Genomic DNA, 21,358 nt, shown 5'->3' with positions numbered 1-21,358 from the left:
CACCCTGACTTTAATCTTCGCTATTGTTGGGAAGACCTGTGTGGTGTCTAAACACGTTGCCATCACTTATATAAAAAACATTATTAGCGTGTATCGTCGCACATTCATTGTTGCCAGGTTTAGCAGAATCAGGTCTATGAAAACAATCCCACAAGAAGCGACTATCTACAGCTATTTGAAAATAGCAGATCTACAAACTCACAACGCGTAGCGATGCGACGCATTGTGAGTGTGTGCATCTGCTATTAAAAAAAATATATATACATATATAATGTTGACAAATACATATTAATTTGGGGGTCCTTGACATGAAAATGTTTAAGAACCACTGGTTTCAACAACATATGGAAACAAGCCCCAAATAATCAACTACATTTTAGAAACAAGCTGTGGTGGAAAAAGTACTCAAATGTTTTACTTAAGTAAAAGTATCAATACTGCAATGTAGAAGCACTCTACAAGAGAAAGTCTGGAATTACTTGAGTAAAAGTACAAAAACTATTGGTATCAAAATGTAATTAAGGTACCAAAAGTAAGTACTAAAATGTTTGAAAATAGCAGATCTACAATGATGCGATGCGTTGTGAGCTTGTAGATCGGCTATTTTCAAATAGCCTAGGTATAAAATAGGGCTTAAGTGGTTAATGTATGTTTTATAATGTGATCATTTATATCTGAAAAGTAACTAGTAACTAGTAACTAATACGTTTTCAGATAATTGTAGTGGAGTAAAAGTACTACCAATATTTACAAGCAACTTTACAGAAAAATAAGCCCAATGTCGCTTATAATAAGTGGACATGGCAACACTGCTACCGTAGTGTTTACATTCTACAGAGACCTGAGTGGACAGACACAGCTGTGAGCCGACCAATCAGTAGCAGCACAGCTTTAGCCCCGCTTAGCCCAGCTCAGACCTACCCAAGACTGGGTACTTTTTAGGCACCAGTTTAGTACCACTTACACACCACTCTACCCACTTCATTGTAGTGGAAACCGTCGCTGTGGTGGGCGGTGTGGGGTGGGGCTAGGTAAGTCCATGTATATGGAAAGCCGCCTATAGAGGGACATGCTACACAGACAGGTTCTAATAGAGGGACACGCTACACAGACGGGTAGGCAGGTTAGGAGAGGAGTTCTGAATCCTAACACAAGTATGGGGTGAAACAATGAGTTGCGCTGTAACTATCGATTATTTTCTCAGCAATTACTCGATTACTTTTTGGATTAATTGAATAATCTTGAAGCATGTTTTTTGATCATCTTTTTTGTTTTTTATATATCAATGAATCAAATCAGTGATCCAATAAGCATTAGTGGTGGACGGCGAAAAGAAAGGAACGAGGTAAAAACCGAACTGTTGCAATCAGGTGAGAGAGGTAGAGAGAGTGGGTGTGGGAGGGGTGGCACTGGGTGAGATGTGGTTCTTTAACAGCGATGGTGTGTTGGTTAGCTGTAACCCGAGCTGTGACAGCGGAGTGGTTCTTTAACAGCAATGGTGTGTTGGTTAGCTGTAACCCGAGCTGTGACAGCGGACAGAGATCAAAGCAGGGCCAGGCCCCGGGGTCTGGGGGAGACAGACGCAGGGGGGCTGAAGGGTCACGCCAAAGGAGGAAAAAGGGCCCGATTCCCTTCCTGTTCACTACCAAGCAACTCTCTCTCTGTGGAATAGAACGTGTCCCCACGTCTCCCCCTACCACCCTCTGCTGGGGGCCCTCAGGGGCCAAACTGGCATTTGTGGGAACACTGGGGCCCTTTGTCTTAATGACCCGGACACAGTCCCACCTCCCGCTGTTGGACTGTCACGCAAGACACACGGACACATGACCTGAACGAGGTGAGGTGGCAGACAAGTTGATTTGCAGGTTTGATGGGACAGCTACCAGGTTACTCCTCTGGTGGGTTGTACAGAGCTGCTATGTGTCACACCGCTCAGCGGAGACATGCTGACGCAGTCGCCGCTATAATTACTTTCTCTGTATCCTTCCAAAGTTTCTCTGTATCCTTCTAAACTATCAGTCCTTTTTCTTTCCTTTACAAATGACCAAATTGTTTGTTCTTTTACGATCATCAAAGTGCCCCAATTAAACATTTGGTCCTCGACCAAGATTCCAGGTTTGAGAAGTTTGGTACATAATGGGCTAGGAGGAGACGCCTGGGGTCCAGCTGTGTCCTCCCACCAGGAGGACTAGGGTGTAGTCAGTCAGTCCGGTCAGACAGGCAGCCAGCTACAGACACGGGCAGGCAAGAGAGGCAGGCGGATGGTGTGACTCAGAGCTCCACTGTTCCTCCCAGCCTCCTTTAGCCCGGCTCTCAAATCCCCTCTGACAGCCGTAGCGTGCGGAGAGGAAAAAGACATATTTCTGCCCAGGGAGGGAGGAGAGGTGGTGGAGGGGAAGGGAGAAGAGGGGGGCATAAGGAGCATATAGGCAAAGGAGGAAGAGAGGAGAGAAGGGGGGGTGCTGCGAGCTGCGTAACTGATCGCTGGAAGTGATTTGGCTAAAAACAACACGTCATTATGGCCGCTTGCAGGGGCAAAGCAAACAGCTCGTATTTTAGAAGGCTGGGACTGGAGCGTCGAGCCGTCCAGCTCATACTGAGAAAAAAAGAGTAAAGCCTGATTTATACTTTGTCGCACAACGGTGTTGCTCGCCTAAAATAACTGCTTTTTTTAAAGCAACAATACAATGCATCACATCTTAATAAGTATAAATTCAGCTTGAAAGAGGGAATAATGGAGACAGAGGAAGGGCCGCAGGTAGCAGAGAGATGTGCTGTCATCCATCAAAGCCCAGTTTATCCATCGTTCCAGCTGCCGTCTCACTTGCAGTCTAACCTGACAAGGTGGCCGGGCCTGTCTCGTTGACCCCACGCACAAATACTCTCAGCAGCTGGACAGAAGATGGAGCGTGAAATTGGCCAGCCGTTCCCCCTCCCTGCATCCATATCCCCATGGTAACTGATTTATACGGTGTCGATACAGGCCCTTTATCATCCCTCAACAGGCCCCGGTTGTTGGGCGGAGGGCAACCAGGTTCTCCGAGTTTGGCCGTGTGCCTCCAGCCCATCATGTAGTTCTGTTATGACATATCACTGGTTTTTATGGCTTGGCTGCCACGCTGTTTACCCCTCTAGCCATAAGTACTCTGTAATTCACAGACTCGTTGTTGATGTCAAATGCCTGCATTAGGGCAGATGAATATTACATTAACTTTTTTATGGGCTTTTATTTGTCTGCTATTGTAGTGAGTAGGCTGTGAGGCTTTTGCGCGGCGGGGGTGCTTTAAGGAGATGCGTAGGGTAAGAGCTCCACCTAGTGACTTGTCACATAACAGATTGGCTATTGCCTTCCAAAGTTTGCAGGTTTGGCCTATTTTATAAAATACCAAAAATCATAAACACATCTTCCTATTGACCCCACATTTTTATCACACATTCAGAGGCCTCTAAACATTCAACGCAGAGCCAAAAGCAATTTAACGTAGACATAGACTCATAGTCAAAAATGCAACAAATGTCACTACAGTAAATTAGGTACAAATGATGATTGTACCTAAATGATCTTGGGAGTCATGTGACAATGAGCCATACTTTTGTTTAATTTTTTTTACTGTAATTGGCTTCCAAAATTAGTGGGAGGGGCCAATTCCGTACATCATGAACATCCAATCAACCCCAAATTGGAATGGAATTGTGATGAGGGTCCTCTGTAGAGCGCATCTCCAAAAGTGCTTTCACCCGGGACTCGCTGTCAGGCATCCGTACGTGCCCACTAGGCCATTGTCCGCACCATATTTAAACGTATTTAAACTCAAACTGCAGTATTTGACCAATTCAACTTATTTAAACAATTCAGTTGAAAAATCAATTACTTCTGTCAAGTGCCATGGTCGGTTCAATAAGGTATCAATTAGCCACAAGTATTCTTATGTTTGTATGTAATATTGTGTTTTTGTCCATGTTTGTGTCCATGTTTGTCCGTTCCTCTCTCTTCTCTCCTCCAGTATGCATGAGCACTTCATTCCCACAGGTCCTACCTCAGGAGGCCGGCCCACCACAGCTTATGGTTTTCGCCCTGAAGAACAGTTCTTCTACAACTTCCATGCATCCTCCTCCTAACCCTGGAGCTACTGGTGATGCAAATCATTGCTGTTGTTGGGCGGAAACCTTGTATGTTCAAAACGGAAATGGAAAAATAGAAACTGTGTTCCAATGGATCCAATGTTTTTATTATTTAGTCACAAGCTCTTGTTAACAATTTTCATTGGTTAAATATTGATAAAACCTACAGACAGACTTTACAACATTCAACCTGGTGTCCCTACCATTGCCGTGTCATTATAAGCCCCAAAAAAGGCCTAGGGCATACATTTTAATTAAAAGAAAAAGATGAAAATTGGAGATGCAAGGTTTCTGCCCGACAGCAGCGAAATGTACAAGAACACACGTGCAACGCGTACATACCCAAATGCAGTGAACAACACATGCTGGTGCATAGCATAGTCATTAGACTGCAGCCTTTTCTTGTATATCTACTGTGTGCTATCAAAGCTGTGTCGAATGGATATACTGAAGGAATGTCATCAACGCTGCTGCCTGTATGTATGTGCTCACCTCTGCTAGATGTTTCTTCTCTCTCTCTAAGTGCAATGTAAGTCCAACTGCTGTCCCACATTTACTTTTGGAATATGAAAACAGAAGAGACCCTTTTCACGGCAGCCATATTGACATAAATAGTTGTGTAATGTTACAAATGCACAGGTGTTACCAATGATACTATTATTAACCACTTAAGCCCTACATACTTCTTCATATGACCAAATAGCAAAAATTGTAAGCTTGGCTGTGACAATATGGCTGCCATGTCTAGTACCCGCTTGATATTGGTGGGGAATTGTTCTATATCAAGACTCAAGTCTCACTGTTCACTTTAGATCTTATTATAATTATTATATGTACATAATATCTCAATGTTGACGATGTAATACAAGGGAACACATTATGTGTGCTTATGCTAATTTATTGTTTTAAAACTAGGGGTCCAAAGTTTCATAATTAATTCATTCCCTATGTATGAGTAGCTTACATTACATTAAAGAATGTTTAATTTGACCACCTGAACCTCTTCATTTAATGAAACTAGCACCATTCTGAGGCAGTGTAAACTGAACAACAAAGGCCTGATTTACCAGTCGGGACAGAGTAAATGTATTATTCTCAAGGATGCTAAAGGTGATTGTGTCCTGACTATAGAATCAGATGTATCGTGTATCGTTGCAATCTCTTGGGTCAAACCTGATGTCAAAGATTCAATGGCTAAAGTGCTTTGCATTTGAACATGTTTGTTATTTATTCTTAAAACGGCCTAGGAGGTAACACTGGAATAAACTTTAAGGTAGCTTGGCACTGGAAGAAAATCTAACTTTTATTGTTTGAAAAGTAATACTGTATTTGAAGTAATACTGACGGCCTATAATGTTTTCCCGTTACGGTAGAAAACAAATGTGAACAAATGCTTAGGAATTCAGCTTTTTGCATATCAACACTGTTATTTGGTTATGTCTTTCATGTGCCTGGAACACCTCTGGCCTATTAAAAATATTGAATAGCCTTTTCTTGTGGTGCAATGTATTTAAAGGTATCATGACATTCATGTTTACACCACATTCAGAGTCTTTGTCCTGGTCCTTCAAACGTGTACAAAAAGTTTTAACTGAAAATTCCACTCCAGTGATTCACTGTAGGTGTTTTTGTCTCACATTTCTAAAGCCTTTTCAACTGCAATGAAAAAAGAAATCTTTGCCTGCGGGTGTCGCTGGTGAGGGATTTTGCCTGTCAATCATCGCCTCTGCTCCGCCCCCCCCCCAAAGGAAAGGATAGGGAAGGGGAGGGGCGAGGAGGAGAGTGGGCGGGATTAATCGACTGTGACCTCACTGTCGAAGGGCCAAGCTCAGATTACTTTTCAGCCTAATTATTCAGAAAACCCCAGACCACAGAAAATCCACTGAATGTTCAAAGTTCAGATTTTTTGGGTGTAATTGAGGTCATAAAACCCCCAAAAAAACATAAAAAATAAAAAATTTGAAAATGAATGTCATCGAACCTTTAATAAACATCTCAGACTGCATACAAATTTAGTTGCACTGTGCATACAAACGTCTAAACGGGATTCTGTCAAGAGGGAAAAGAAAGTATACTGTGAATGAATATGAACACATGCCATACTTATTTTATTCTCAAATAAAAGTATTTATTATTAGTGTTTTCCTAACACAGTGGACGACTGGCATCTCATACAGTAACAGTAGTGTGAGGGCATTTGAACTCCATTTTATGATTATTTCCATTTAAAACACTTCATCTGAGGAAAATGGCTAGCCACAGGCTACAGCTTTCCTCCCCACCTTATCACTCACATCAATATACATGTAGCTTGTAGCTTCCTGTACTTTTTGTACTGTGTAGTGTGTAGAGATGAGCAGAGGTACTTGGTAGTGCTGAAATACCAGAACATGTATACTGTACACAGACAGGGTACCAGTCTCGGTCTCTATGGCAACCGTAACCATAATGAAAAGGTCTGCCATCCTTCATCTAGGAAGCAAGGTTTAAGGCAATTAAATCTCCATGTGAAACAAGCTCACAGAGGCATCTTAAGGCACTTGATCGACTACTTGCTACTTGTGTTTTGTGAGATCATAGTGGTATAAAAAGTTATAATCCTTCAGTTAGTCACAAGATTGTCACATAAAATCTGAAATAAAATCTGATAAAAACCCTTCAACTAAACATCTAGTAGTAACATGTATTTGGCAGTGATACTCACACAAACACCTCAAATGGTGCAGGGATTTGCATATGATTACAAAAGGAACTGTAGACAGACCTGTCATTTCTGTTTAAAGTACATGTATTTTACTATTTTATCTGTCTTTTTTTTAAACCCAGAGTACAATATCAAAAGTCCTATAATGAAATTTCAATTATGTAGATAAAGCACACATCAAAAATATACACAGCCCCAATCTTGGTCTTACTAAGGAGTAATTCACGTTCTATGCTTAATTTATGCTCTGTTGTACGACGGTGTGTCGAATGCCGAAAATAGCAGATGGTTTTGAGAAACCCATCTCTCGTTAGCCATGCCCTACTTAAATGCCATAGAGATGATTTGTATAAATGATTTGTATTAATTATTTACATTCATTTCATGCATAATGTACTGTATACATTTGAGTGTTATGGAAGCTCTAGTAACAGTTCAATATTCTCTCAGCAGCCAATATTCTTTCTTGTCTTATTTGTCTAGTTTAATGCAGTTCAATTAGGTAGGTAATTTGTCAACACTTACAGTACATCTTTAAAAAAATGTACTGTCTACTGTCCATTACACCTCACTGTGTTATTCATGAATGGATGGATGGCTGGATGGATGGATTTTGTCCCACTGTCCTACTCCCGCAGAGAGAAAAGTATCTCTTCTGTGTCACAAATGTGCCCATGTGTCATTGTAGTTAGTCCCTCTATTTGTCCACAGGAACTCCACTAGGGTAACGCTTCACTAGTTCCTCCACCTCAATCACTTCCTCCACCAGGTCGCGGATTGCCCTGATAGAGTCCAGTGGCGTGCTCTTAGCGCTGTCTTCACCAGGCTCAGTGGGGGCTACTGATGCAGGGGGAGCTGATGCTGCCACTGAGGACTCCAAGCTCATGCTGGTGGACGACGCTATGTTGTGGTTAGCATCTGCCGTGACCTCTGTCACTTCTGGAGCAGAAGGGTCGTTGCAAGGGGTTACAGATGCTTCTTCCGACGCGTCAGCAGGATGCTCGTCTGAGCTCACGGGCGATTCGCTGGCATTGGCCTCATCCTCCAAGAGGTCGGAGGTTGTTGACCCTTCATCTTCGCTGCTCTGTGCTTTGTGTCCCTCCATGGACTCTGACCTGGACACTGACCGAGGGGATTCGACTCCCATTGACACATTCAGGGAAGATGAGGTGGTCCCCGGCTCAGCATCTTCTGCCTTTGGATCAAGGCTGGCATTACTGGACACACTTACAGGTTCTCCGCCACTAGAGGGAGCCTCTGCATCAATTACTGGATCTTGTGCACTTACAGCATCTCCCTCAGTGACAGTTACTGTTAGGGAGTCCATGCCTTCTGCTAATTTGTCTACAGGCACTGGTTCACCTGCAGGCTCTGGGGCAGAGGATGGAACAGGAGCAGGATCAAGGCTTGAGACAGAGGCGCCAATCTGTGGTGCTTCTGGTTTTTGTGCGTCTGCCTTTTCCGCCACACTTTCTACAGCACTGGGAATTTGCAACAATGCTGTTACTACTGGGATTGGGGCACTGGTGCTCTGAGTTTCTGGTTCAACGGTTGCCTCAGTTTTCTCCGTCTCAAAAGCTGCCGCTGCTTTCTCAGGTTCAACACCGTCCTCTATTTTCTCAGGTTCAACATCTGCCTCTGCTTCCTCAGCTTTGTCAGTTTTCTCAGGTTCAACACCTGCCTCAGTTTTCTCCGGTTCAACACTGGTCCCTACTTTCTCAGGTTCAACACCAGCCTCTGCTTTCTTAGGTTCAACACCTGCCTCAGCTTTCTCAGGTTCAATAGCTGCCTCTGTTTTCGCTGGTTCAACACCGGCATTTTCTTTCTCAGCTTCAACATCTGCCTCTACTTTCGCTGGTTCAACACCTGCATCTTCTTTTTCAGGTTCAACGGCTGCAGTTTCCTCTTCCATCAAAGCATCTGCTAAGGGCGCTGCTAAGGGCGCTGCTAAGGGCGCTGCTAAGGGCGCTGCAGAAATGTCCTCTTGCACTGAAGCAACATGAACCGTGCTGACCTCTGCTGCATTCTCAACAGATGCTGGTTGCTGCTCAGGGGAGCTGACACTGGCACTTTGAGAGACCTCTGCTTCTTCAGACTTCCCTGCTTCAGCAACAATGGGCACCACAGCAAGCGCTGAGCCCGCCTCGGCTTGACCTGCTGCCTGCTGTTCCTCCACTGCGAGACTGTCTCGACTCTCAACTGGAGACAGGCCATTAGTCACCAGAGGAGAGGGTCTAGGGGAGGATGGCGAGGATGCCAGGCCTCTGACTGGGCTACCTGGGGTGGACACAGACGGTGAGGAGAGGCTTGAGCGGCTGGACTGGCTTAGGAGGTCTCTGCTGTCTGTGAACAGGTTGTGTTTCTTCAGGCTGGCTGCCTCTTTCACCACTGAAAGACAAGAAAATGGAAAGAGGAAGAGATTTAGTTCTATCTGTGACCCACAGTGTTTTGGCACTTATTGTTATGGAATATTATTTTTGTTGTTTGTGTTATTATACCTTTGGTGATTTCCTTGTCGAGGGTCTGCAGTAGGATGCCCTCGTAAATGTTCTCCACATGGACAAAGTTGGAATGGTCAGCATAGATGAACTGCTCAAGACCCTCAAGAGCCTATCCAGAGAAAAAAAGACATATGTGTCCACTAGAGGTTTTCTTGTTTGTGTTACTGACACTGTGTGTGTGTGTGTGTGTGTGTGTGTGTGTGTGTGTGTGTGTGTGTGTGTGTGTGTGTGTGTGTGTGTGTGTGTGTGTGTGTACGTGTACGTGTACACATGTATGTGTGTATTGTGACTCACAGTCCTGCAGGTGGGAGCAAGGTTCTTCTTGATGTGGGGCAGGGTGATAGAAACTAGAGCCTCCTGAACGATCCTCTTCCTCACTGTACTGCTATCATAGTCATATTGCTACAGGGCACAGAGTTGAAACAGCATCAGTTAACATATTTTGGTATTTTCCAATGCATTGTTTCTCTTTACAACAGTGTATGATGGAATACAGAATATCGGCACTGGGTCTGACCTTGAGCACCCTGTGTTTGGCCTTCTCTATGGCAGAGCCCGCATTGTCTGGGTTATCCTGGATAGCCTTGGTCATCAGCTGCTCAAACGTGTAGGCTGCATTTGTCATCAACTGAACCAAACACAAAGAGAGGATTTAAAGTCCAGTTAAATGTCCCAGCTCGATCCAAAGACAGTGCAGAGCACTGGGGCAAGTAGTGGAAGGAAGGTATGTGCCTGTTTACGTTCTCGCTCAACTTGATATGATGACACCTGGGGTCTGATTGCCAGAGTGGTGACAGCCCTGATCAGCCCAGCCCTGCAAATGTTTGCTGAACCTCGCCTCGGATGAAACTCACTCCCTTGGTGAATGGACGCAGGCTCGGGCGGTAAACAATACACACTCCAACATTAATGGCTTGATTAAGACTTAAGAGAACTAATTGTAGTTTCTATTCTCTTCCCTAGGCACAAAGGGGCTTTTCATGGACTCAAAAGCTTGTTATTGAAATACCCCAATCCTTTGTTAAAATTTCCCCCTACCTACCTCTTGTTAAGTTTACACCCAATAAAAGAGAAACAATTTAAGTTATTTTGCAATCCAAGTGAGTCGGTTTTGGTCAGCACTCATCACCACACGCACACGCATATATATTGAAGTGGAACAATACATTCTAGAAGTGGAACTTGACATGAACACTTTTTTTTAAAGTGGAACGATACATCTTTGAAGTGGAATGCAACAGTTTTTGTTGTGGAACATATTTTTTTTTAAGTGGAACGCAAAATCTTTGAACTGGAACGCAACTGACCATGATACTGACATGAATGATACTGCCCATAATACTGACATGGTACTAACCATCATAGTCAGTATCAAGCCTCCCCCTCCAAGAGAACCTCAGCGCCCACCAAACATCTCTTTATGTACTTCTCTGTACGTTGAGAAACACTAAGCTATACAAATGTGTTTATCAAATGACATCATTAACAGCCCCAGTCATAGTGTTGTGACAATAAGCTACTCACTGAATATAATGGTAGGGAAAATGCTGGGCACATAAAGTCACTTGCATTATAAAGCGGTTAGTGGAATCATTGAATCCGACACTTCCACAGCCCACACAGTCACTGTAGCTGAGAGCAGCAGACACATTTGTGTAGTTGTGTGAAAATGGTGCAAAGCTAACTGATGGGTAATGATGTGTGGAAAATGTCACTGGGCCACTTGGTGAGTGAATGGAATAAATGTTTGCGTGTGTGCGTGCGTGTGAGCAAATTCTAGACCATGGCAGAATTATGTTTTTTGTATTTTGTATGTGTGCAAGTCAGGCAGCTTCAAAGAGACTCTTGTGTGTGTACAGTGTGTGTGCGTGCATGCGTGAGTGCGTGCGTGCATGTGTGAGGGCGTTGGTGGGGGATCTGTACCTGCTGTAGGTCTATCTGTGCACAGTGGATCAAACTGGTGATGTTTGAGTACCCAAAACGCTCCTGCAGGTGATGGAGTTTCTCCTGTAGAGAACTGATTTTCTGGTAACCGCTCAACAGGTCAGGCCTCGCCATCTTGACCAAGGACTGCAGAGGTAGAAAGAGAGAGAGAGATGGAGAGAGAGACAGAGGGAGAGCAGGAGATCACTGCTTTTGAAGCTCAATAGACTTATCATTGGCTACGCTCAAGTTCCACTTGACCAGTAAAGTATGAAATGACTCAAAGCATGTAGAGAGGAGAGGGATAGGGCAAGCGAAGGAGAGTAAAAACAAGGGAGGAGAGGGAGACCAGAGAGGAAGGAAGGAAAGAGTGCACGGTTTGAGGGAACGGTGTCTCTGGGGAGTGGAGAAAGGAAAACAAGGACCTAAGAACAAACATACCTTCTTTAGGTTATCTGTAACCCCGCCCACTTCCTCAAAGTCCTTGCACAGTTGGTCCATCATGCTGTCACTCAGATGCCGCGCCTCCCCGAACCCAGAGCTGATTGGCGCCATCAGCTCGTCCAGGACAGAGGCGAGGTAGGGCTGGATGCTCTCAGAACAGAACTTCTCCGCTGGCTCTGACACACTAGCTACAGGAGGGAGGGGGGGGGGGGGGCATTAAGAATTTGCTCTGGACTGTTTAACCACATTAACCCTGGTGTCCCTATTTTTTGCTAAATTATTCAAACTTTTTCACAATTTTCCAAGATTTTTCTAAATTCTTCAAAAATAGCCTTCTAGATCGGCTATTTTCAAATAGCTTAAGTATAAAATATGGTTTACGTTGAAAAGAATCAATCTACTAGCTAACCACGCTTCAATACTCTGGATTACTCTAGAAATCTGGACTACTAGATTTTGCAGTGCTGTACTGTGTCATACACTGCCCAAACAGGGAGTAAGGCTGGACTGTCTAACAACGCAAATCCTCGCTAGGGCGTCATCTAATAGGAAAGAAGCGCCGTGGTTGACCTCACTTGACAGGCATTTTGTTTGTAGTTTTCTTACAGTAGGCCAACCACTCCGACTTAAATCAAGCGAACTACACACCAGGAAACTGGCACTGCCCACACCCTGCAAGACAACATGGAAATTAACACATCTGCCACCCCGGCATCCATTGGCTACAATACTTCTGATGCAGATGTATGACACGAAGGAGGCAGAGCTATTTCTAAAGGGCCATGATACCCTACATACACACAACTAGGCTAAAACATGGCAGGCTAGCAATGCAGCTGAAGCAAATCAAATGAATAATGGCGGTGTTAGAATTAGGTGTGCCCAGACCCATGGGTATGCCACTGTGCAAGCATAGATAGTAGTCCAAATTTGCCAATGCTTGCACATTGGCACACAATCAACGAGATTCCCTTTTTTTATTCTGTTGCTGATTGTATTATAATTTTTCAGTTTTATGTAAAGCACTTTTTAACCTTGTTTTGATGAATGTTTTATAAATAGAGTTGCTGTGCTAGCTCTACTACTCTAACAAAGCTGTGCTAATGAGGCATTTACCATAGATAATGTACATCTACAATGGTAAATAGATATGCATAATAATATCCCCAGGCACACATTAGCCTGAGTGTATTTATATACTTTCACAGAGTAAATTATGCAATTATACAATGCCAATTATTCATAATGTAGGACGAACTACTTCTAGTTTAAACCTGCAATCAAAACTTATTTGAAAGAATGAATAAAACATTACAAGTGACCAATCTGTATGGTGGAGTATATACAACTATAACTAGCACATCTGCACTTTCTGCAGTGGTTGGAGGTGGTCTCCCTTCACTTCTATTGAGAAATTTTGACCCTGGTGTCGGTTTGCACACCTACTGGTTGACAAGTAGCCCTGTCTGAAGCTCATGAAACATATGAATTGCAACTTTTAAACTTCATTTATTGAGTACTGAGCATGAGTACTCTTTCATAGCACACTGGATCCAGCTCCAAAGGCCACGTTGGCTTGAAACATCACCTTCGGTGTGGATTCATTTTTTTCTTACTATTTGTCTCTGCCCATCCCTACACCTGGCTTTTAACTGTGGATGTGTGTGCTTTATTCTCTGTTTACTCTTTCACAGCACCATTGTTCATAAGGTTGTCCATACACCTCTATGAGCTTCCCGAATCATCCCGATTCAACCACAGTCTTCTACTATTGGCCACAGAGCAGCTCTTTTGGAGCAATTGTGTAGACGCCTTGATTATCTATCTTACACAGATTTACTACATCTGTATACTGTATATGATCTAATCTGTATATGATCCAAAGTACAGAACCTTGCTGAAAAATGGGGATACCGTATGTTGAAATATGAAAAAGTGTTATTTGAGGCTGAAATAAACACAGTGAGGGGGCGAAAAAAATCGAGTTTGCTAAGAGTATAATCCATAGAAAGTCTGTATCATTATAATCCAGGTATTTGTGTCAAAGCTGAGTGAATAAAAGGCTTATGTAGGGGATTTAACTCATCTACTGAACCACAAAAACACAAATACAGAATCACAAAAAGCCCACGCCCAAGTAAACAGCCTGAGTCTGGTCCAGGCATCTCTGCCAGACCCAAACTAATTATATCACAGACACACACGTAACTAACAAAACACGCACGCACGCACGCACGCACGCACGCACGCACAGAAGAAAATACATGCCCAAAACATAGTTAAGCCTCTCTCTCTCTCTCTCTCTCTCTCTCTCTCTCTCTCGCACACACACGCACACGCTCACGCACACACAGACTGAATGACTCTCAAATGTGTACTGTGGAAACGCTGACGAGGCCTAAGTGTTGAATTGTGTTTGTTTTCTCACTGACTGCTGTTGTGTGGGAACATAAGTCTCCTAACTGTGATGTTATCACTGCAGCACATTGACATACTGTGAGGACACTGTGAATCTACCCATCATGATATTCAAGCACAAAAAGGCACAGATTAGTCACGGTGAAAACAATGGGTCAGAACCCATTTTTGGGTTGCGGACACAGTTTTATGGATCGTGGGTAAATATCCCATTTTCAATAATGTTCGAAAGAATGTATTAAAAAGAACAAATAGTGAAAATAGAAGATCTACAAGCTCTACAATGTTGTGAAGTTGTAGTTGTAGATTGTGTAGATTGTAGGTTGCAGATTGTCTATTTTCACTATTTTTTTAATAAGTGATTCATTAATAATGTATTTTTGTACATTTCGGTCCCGGGGAGACACCAAATGTATCTTTTTGGTTTCAAGTGAAAATATTTGGTAACCACTGTTGTACATGATAACAAAATGCTCATAAAACATTCCAAAATCACTTTCTGGACTTTCACTTTGTTCCTTAGGTGTCAACAAATTAGCACCTAGACTCTTCCGATACATCTTGGAAGCTTAGCCTAACATGCTTTTGTTCTGCCATATAATAGTGACACACATACCGTATGTGACATTTATGACACACGTGTCATAAATACATGATGGGTTGCCTGTACATTACAATGCTTAGCTTACTGAATCTTCTCGTCTAAACAGCCTCTAAGCTGCTGTGCACCACCAATTATCCAGAGGCAGTCTCATTCGCATGCAGTTATCACGGTGGAATGTAGCCAGTCCTGACACTTGACAGCAATGAGACTGAGAGGCATTTGGCTGATAAAGGTATTGATTCTAAGTAGGCTCTCTGAATCAAGGCAGATGGGAAACATCACCTTCATCGGTAACATAAAGAGCCCTGGAAAATCTGTTGACATTATCGCCTTCATTGCAGGGCTGCACGATGAATCAAATTCAAATCACGATTTCATCTCATGATTAATTTGCAGTAATTTCTCATGAGAACTGTTGAATTGCATTGGCATTATAGTCACATCGCAGAGACGCAGGCCACCAGTAATAACAGAGAAGCGCCAACATTTTAAGCCCACAGTAATCAGATCCACTGACTACAACCTAAACCTGAGGCATATGAGAGAATGAGTCAACCAGATGCAGATAATTGTAAAGTTGGGACAAGTTTGGACAATCTTGATGGCGAAAACAGTAATTTGGTGCAGTGTACTATCTGTATTTTACATTAGGGACTCGAAGACATTTATACAGTTAGTTTATCGTTCGTAGCTTAAAGGAAATACTTGTTGGCGTGAATTTCAGGTTATTGTTGAAGATTACCATTATCTGTAGAAACAACAATATTTATGATACTACCCATTGACAGAGTAAAATTCCCATGATGCATTCTGCGAGCAAGCATCAGCCTGGCACTAGTATACGACCACCATCCCTTCTACTGATTACAAATTTCTGCAGTCAAGATCACGATTTTTGCCCAAAACACAGCAAACAGTCAAGGTAGCAGCCAAAAAAATGGAAGCAAGGGTTGCAGTTTTCACATTCGCTGATTGTACCCGAGTGACTTCACATGGGGTCAACTTTCCAGCACAACTTCGGCTCAGTTTTACAGCTATAAATGAAACGTTGGCTCAACAACAAATACATAGCGGTAAGATTGAAAGTCATGATTTCCCATTAAAGGGAAACCACCACAAATGTGTCAAGGGAAAAGGAATGGTATTGACATGTAGCACATTACCTCGGAGCTTGTTCTCCAGAGTGACTCTTGAGCTGAGGATCTGGTCCATGTCAGAGTGGATCAGCACCTCCTGTTGGCGGGCTGAGGTACGACACTCCTCCTTCAGCGCTGACAGTCCCTCCAACAGACACTCCTGCACCAGGATGTACGCTGCCTCCACCGTCTGACGGAAGGGAGGGATTGGCTTGATTCAATTTAATAATTCACTTGATTTTATGCTAGGGAAACCCAATCCCTTCTACTCGATTATATGAATGTCTTTAAATGTGTGTGTGGTGTGTGTGTGTGCATGCGTTCGTTTGTGTGTGCGTGTGTTTATGTGCACTAGATTGGGTGGGTGTTTGTGGGTCACATGGTTTATGACAATATAAAGACGATGAACATGATAACAATAGGCCATGTACAGTAGACTGTCAGTGTCAGTACACTGGCTCATATTACATATTATGAGGACAACAAAGATGACCACAAAGCGCTTTTGTCTCCGATCTACAAGCTCTAAATGTGTTGTGTTGCGATGCTTTGTGAACTTGTAGATCTGACATTTTTGGCGAATATTTGCCAATTATGACATGCCCACAATAGGGATTGATTGATTGATTGATTGATGATAGCTAGATTTTATTTGGCAATATATCACATAAAAACAGCCCAATAGCACTTCCAGACATACAGTCAAGTAGCATCACCGAAGATTGAAAAAAAGCAATAAAGCCCAAGGGCTTATTTCCATTGTGGTCCTCTGCACAAGTACAATAACCATAAGCATAAAAAACTAAACAATATAAGAAAAGTGCGGTCAATACATAAAAAATGTAAACAAATGCTATGTACCGGAAACAGTAGATATCAATAATAATCAATAATCAACTTGACTCACAGCAAACCACACTCTCTTCTTCTCTGTCTTCTTAGCTTTGAGGCGAGGTAACATGTCCTTCTCCAGGTATGGCAGCAGCGGTTCCATCACTAGGTTGGCCATCACCTGAAAACACACACACACACACACACACACACACACACACACACACACACACACACACACACACACACACGTACATAGATAAATATGTGTATGACATGAGTGAATAGCAGTAGCCTCAGATATGATGTTATAGGTTTGTGACACTGCAGGCATTGGTTATAAATAACATAGTGAAACCACACAGTGAAACTCCTGTCTGCTGTGTCTCTGCTGCCAACATTACTTTCATTCCATTGAGTTTTTACCTCTGACGTGTGTGTGTGTGTGTGTGTGTATGCATATATATGATATGTACTCACACTTACATGCCTAAAAGCCAGAATAAGTCGATGCGTGTGTGTGTGTGTGTGTGTGTGTGTGTGTGTGTGTGTGTGTGTGTGTGTGTGTGTGTGTGTGTGTGTGTGTGTGTGTGCATCTGTGTGTGTGCATGCGTGCGTGCATGTCTCCATACATCACTGATATACAGTATGCAAGGGTACACATGAACAAGTGTGCGCATGTGAGTGCCAGTGCATGTGTACTTATATATGTGTGCAGAGGTATGTACTGTAGGTGAGATGAGACAATGGCAGCCTCCTGTCAGAATTAGCAGTGGTTTCCTGTAGCTAGTTGAACTTCCTGTCAACCCTACCCATTTATAATAAACCCCATGTGAGCACAGCACACACAGCTCAACAATAGACTAATTATACCATTACATCATTAACGGCTCAGATTCCTACATCACCTTTAAAGGGAATAGAGAGGAGGATTGTGGGGTACAGCACCATCCCCCGTTTCTCCTGTCTTTTCTCACTAATCGGGCAGAAAACTATTGTTTTCATGAAAGTTATTTCCGCTATGCTTTGGTCAAGAGCTTGTGACTAAATAATAACTACACTAGATCCATTGGAACAAAAGGCTATTTTTTCCCTTCTCTGAAAACGGTTTTGGACATACAAGGTTTCTACCGACAACGACAAAATAAAGCACTATTGCTCACTCCCTCTGGCAAACATAACACAGAGCCTGAAAGTGGAATACATGAGCCATGCCTTTGATGTATACACAAACCTTTTTCACTCACCCAAAACCCTCCACAGACAGACTCATATTAGCCTATCAAGAGCTAACGAAGCGCTCTCCATTGCCACATGGTTTAAAAATTGAAACTTTGGTCTCCGTACAAAGGTTTTTGGCCTGGCCAACTGAACATCTGTTTGTTGATTTGGGGATGTTTTGGAGGTGATTCCACGATCAAGGCTTTATCCATTTTACAGACACAGTCTGACAATGCAAAATGAGACCAAAGCAGGGTTGAAGTGGAGGTGGAGCGAGAGACGGAAACAAAAAATAGAAACGGAGAAAGAAATGGAAACATACCCTGACGTCGCTGCCGTTCAACATGTCCCAGGCCTCGTATTTGCCCTTGTCCTGCCTTAGGAATTGGACGGCCTTTAGGAAGGCCTGCACCTCACATGTCTTCTTTTTTAGGAAGTCTGGTCAAATCAGAGGGAGGAGATGAGAGATGTGAGGATAGGATACCAAGAAAAGACTGGGTCCAATAATGGCGTAGCTTCACATGGATCTTAGACTTCATGTGGCCAGTCTATGACGCCAGTCATCTACAGGTATGACCTATGATGTATGACTCCATGTTTGGGCAAGGTTTCAGCCCGATTCGACCGCCATTAGCTTCCTTATTGTACGGTTGGTTGGCTCTGAGAGAATCTAGCCGAGGATGTCATCCCTGCCCAAATTATAATGACCAGAGGTTTGGGCCGGCTGCTCAAACGTGATATCCCACATAATGTAGGATATGGACAGCAATGGCTTTGCATTGATGAAACCGGGTAGGATGAACTAAAAGTTCAAGCATTCTGTCAATGTTATGTTTTCACTGTCAACTTTCCTCTTTGGCACTTTGGCATGAAAAACATCTCTCACATTTAAAAAACAAACCAAAACTGTGTTTCACATGCCTTAAACAATACAGTGTTTCTCTCTGTTCTAAGAAGAGACCTTGAAACATGAAAGAGCTCTTGTTCGAAAAGGAGTATGACTGTCTCTGGATAAGATGTTTTAAAACTTTTTGATTAAATAAATATCCTACAAGTGCCACATTCAAGGATGGGGCCTCCACAAAATCATTACATAAGCATTTCTGTACGCACCTGTAACATTTGATTCCAGCCACATTTCTATCTGTAGTTATACCACCTACACCTCTTTATTTATGAACTTTTATAGCAATATATTTGTTATTGTATATAAGGTGGTTTGTTGCACGTTCAAGGTCCTAAATTAGTAATTGTGTTCTGGCCTGCCATCTAATGACATTATAAAAACATCGTCCAGAGGCCAAACTTACTTGGCGACCCCTGGTATAGAACATATGTGAACAAAATTGGAATTGTGATTCTACATTAGCCTGGTGACAGTGTGCACAGGAAATTTTACACTGATCGGTCCAAAGGTTTGCGAGAGCTACGGACTGCCACACAGACCCTCTTATAGATGGCTACCTCATTCAGAGCCACGCTGTAAGAATTACCATATTCACACGGCGGCCATTTTACAATTACGTCATAATAGTTGTGCTATTATGACATCATGTTCATAATTTTTCTAATGAACCATATCAGTAATGTGTGCATCAAGGCCATGGGGCTGATGGATTATTATTTAATGCCTCAGAAGTCTGGGCTGTTTTCCGTGCACAACACAATGTTTCAATAATAAGTGTGAATGTGCTGCTTAATATAATGTGAATATTTTTAAACAACGATCACACACAGTAGAAGGAAATTACTGCGGCTCTGAACTAGAGACATTCCCACTGTGCCTTCTGTACCTACAAAATACTAATGTGTGTGTGCTGTACTGTAGGTGACCAGGTGTGTTATGTAATTGTTGTCAGATGGAAGACCAAAAATTACATCCTCCAACTCACAGCAGTGCGCCCACCCAATCATTAGTTTTTCATACCTCACACCTTCATCACAAAGCCCTCCCCCACACGCAAAACAAAAAAATAAATGTCTTCCAGAGTTTTTGCAGTGTTCAACGAAACAGTTAGTACAAGTCTCATTATTGTCTAACTCCTCAATGCTTGGTTTCAGTTTAATTAGCTCTGTGACAAATAATTTATCATATAACCACAAGGCAAATAACATCTGTGCAATGATTCATGAAAGGTCTTTGTGGTCTCAAAAGATTCAGAGAAGTGAATTGATTAAAGGCTCATGTCACGTCATGAGCTGGTGTGGTAAATCTGTTGCCATGGTGACGGCTGCAGTGAGACACATTTGTAAGCATCAAGCATCTTCCAGGTTAGGTCAGAAATGTTTGGATAATAAGAGTACTACAGCAACATTTTATTTTCTAAACCACATGGACAAAACTAACACATTGTTGGCTTTTAGATCTGCTATGTTTGATGTGTGACATTGTCATTGACAAAGCATAGATCAAAGGACAATTGGGAAAACCCAGTCAAAGAAATCCATTCATTTCTTTGATAACACTTCTCTCTACAGATAGTTAGACTTTATTATTAATATTAAATAGTTTTCTAGTTAGTCTTATTATGTGCATTATTCTGATTAGCAGCCTATATAATAAGACTTAACAGTGGTGGTTATTTTCACTGTCAACTTGGCTGGTAATGGTACAGTAAATCTCTCTGGCCTGGGAAAAGACTAAGTGCATCACATGCCCGAAAAGGTTGCCCACCCCTGAATGGACATACCAACCAACATCCTTAGAAACAACCATATGGCCTAAATACAGAATAGTATCAGTTCAGTTCTAAGCTGACTTTATACTGAGAGGAGGCTATTTTTCCCTCAGAATGACCTACCTTGGTTCTGGTGCCGAACGCATTCTGACATGATGGAGATGAAGCCGGCTTGCTTAGCCTCCTGCCGGAAGCAGAAGTAGGAGTCCCTACGGTAGGGCAGACGCAGGTAGACGGGAAACTGTCCTGGCATACCAGACAGAGGAGGCGCAAACTCCTCCTTCACATCTGTAAGACACAACCCAATATGTTATTATAGCACTGGTTGAGCCACTCTTCACATTTAGTAGTGAGCAACTGACGTTGATTGCCAAATAAATGGCAAAATTGCATATCATCACTGTCGGGGCAGAAACTCCTTGTATCTCTCAATATTTCATATTTTTATGAGATGAGATGTACATAAGTACACTTTGCCATATAGCAGTGTCATGCAAAAGTAGCAAAAATGGCCGATCTACAAGTTCAAAACATTTTGAACTTGTGTATCGTCAATCTAAAACATACAGTAATACTGAGTTCTAACAGTGCTCGCAACAAAAAATACTTGAATTCAAAATCCTGTCCTATGTGAAATGCTATTAGCCAGCCCTGTGTTTAACACACAGAATTATAAAATCCAAAGCAATGGTTAAATACACCATAAGATGGCTAATTGCCTTGACAGTACGAAATTAATTTAATTCAACATTTTGGAACAAACCACTGATAAAAGC

At 42.6% G+C, this 21,358-nt stretch overlaps 2 protein-coding genes across 2 annotated transcripts in view; one reads left to right on the top strand and one right to left on the bottom strand.

The window, feature by feature from the left end:
* kifap3a (kinesin-associated protein 3a) overlaps positions 1-5,403 on the top strand; it is a 35,028-nt gene extending 29,625 nt beyond the window's left edge. Inside the window, exon 20 of the mRNA XM_080430058.1 lies at positions 4,005-5,403. Coding sequence (XP_080286184.1) covers positions 4,005-4,119 — 115 coding nt within the window. The 3' untranslated portion in view covers positions 4,120-5,403. The remainder of the gene's footprint in view (positions 1-4,004) is intronic.
* An 822-nt stretch (positions 5,404-6,225) lies between these two features.
* niban1a (niban apoptosis regulator 1a) overlaps positions 6,226-21,358 on the bottom strand; it is a 34,636-nt gene continuing 19,503 nt past the window's right edge. The window contains exons 5-14 of the mRNA XM_080431910.1: positions 20,706-20,870; positions 18,227-18,342; positions 16,760-16,864; positions 15,880-16,042; positions 11,692-11,882; positions 11,251-11,397; positions 9,845-9,955; positions 9,622-9,729; positions 9,325-9,436; positions 6,226-9,214 (exon numbers count right to left, since the gene is read on the bottom strand). Of these exons, the coding sequence (XP_080288036.1) occupies positions 7,524-9,214; positions 9,325-9,436; positions 9,622-9,729; positions 9,845-9,955; positions 11,251-11,397; positions 11,692-11,882; positions 15,880-16,042; positions 16,760-16,864; positions 18,227-18,342; positions 20,706-20,870 (2,909 nt within the window). The 3' untranslated portion in view covers positions 6,226-7,523. The remainder of the gene's footprint in view (positions 9,215-9,324; positions 9,437-9,621; positions 9,730-9,844; positions 9,956-11,250; positions 11,398-11,691; positions 11,883-15,879; positions 16,043-16,759; positions 16,865-18,226; positions 18,343-20,705; positions 20,871-21,358) is intronic.

Source organism: Gymnoscopelus braueri (assembly GCF_963280865.1).
Source record: "Gymnoscopelus braueri genome assembly, chromosome: 6".
In the NCBI taxonomy this organism is placed as follows: Eukaryota; Metazoa; Chordata; class Actinopteri; order Myctophiformes; family Myctophidae; genus Gymnoscopelus; species Gymnoscopelus braueri.
The sequence above is the reverse complement of the archived record's forward strand: the minus strand, read 5'-3'. Positions and strand labels throughout refer to the sequence as shown.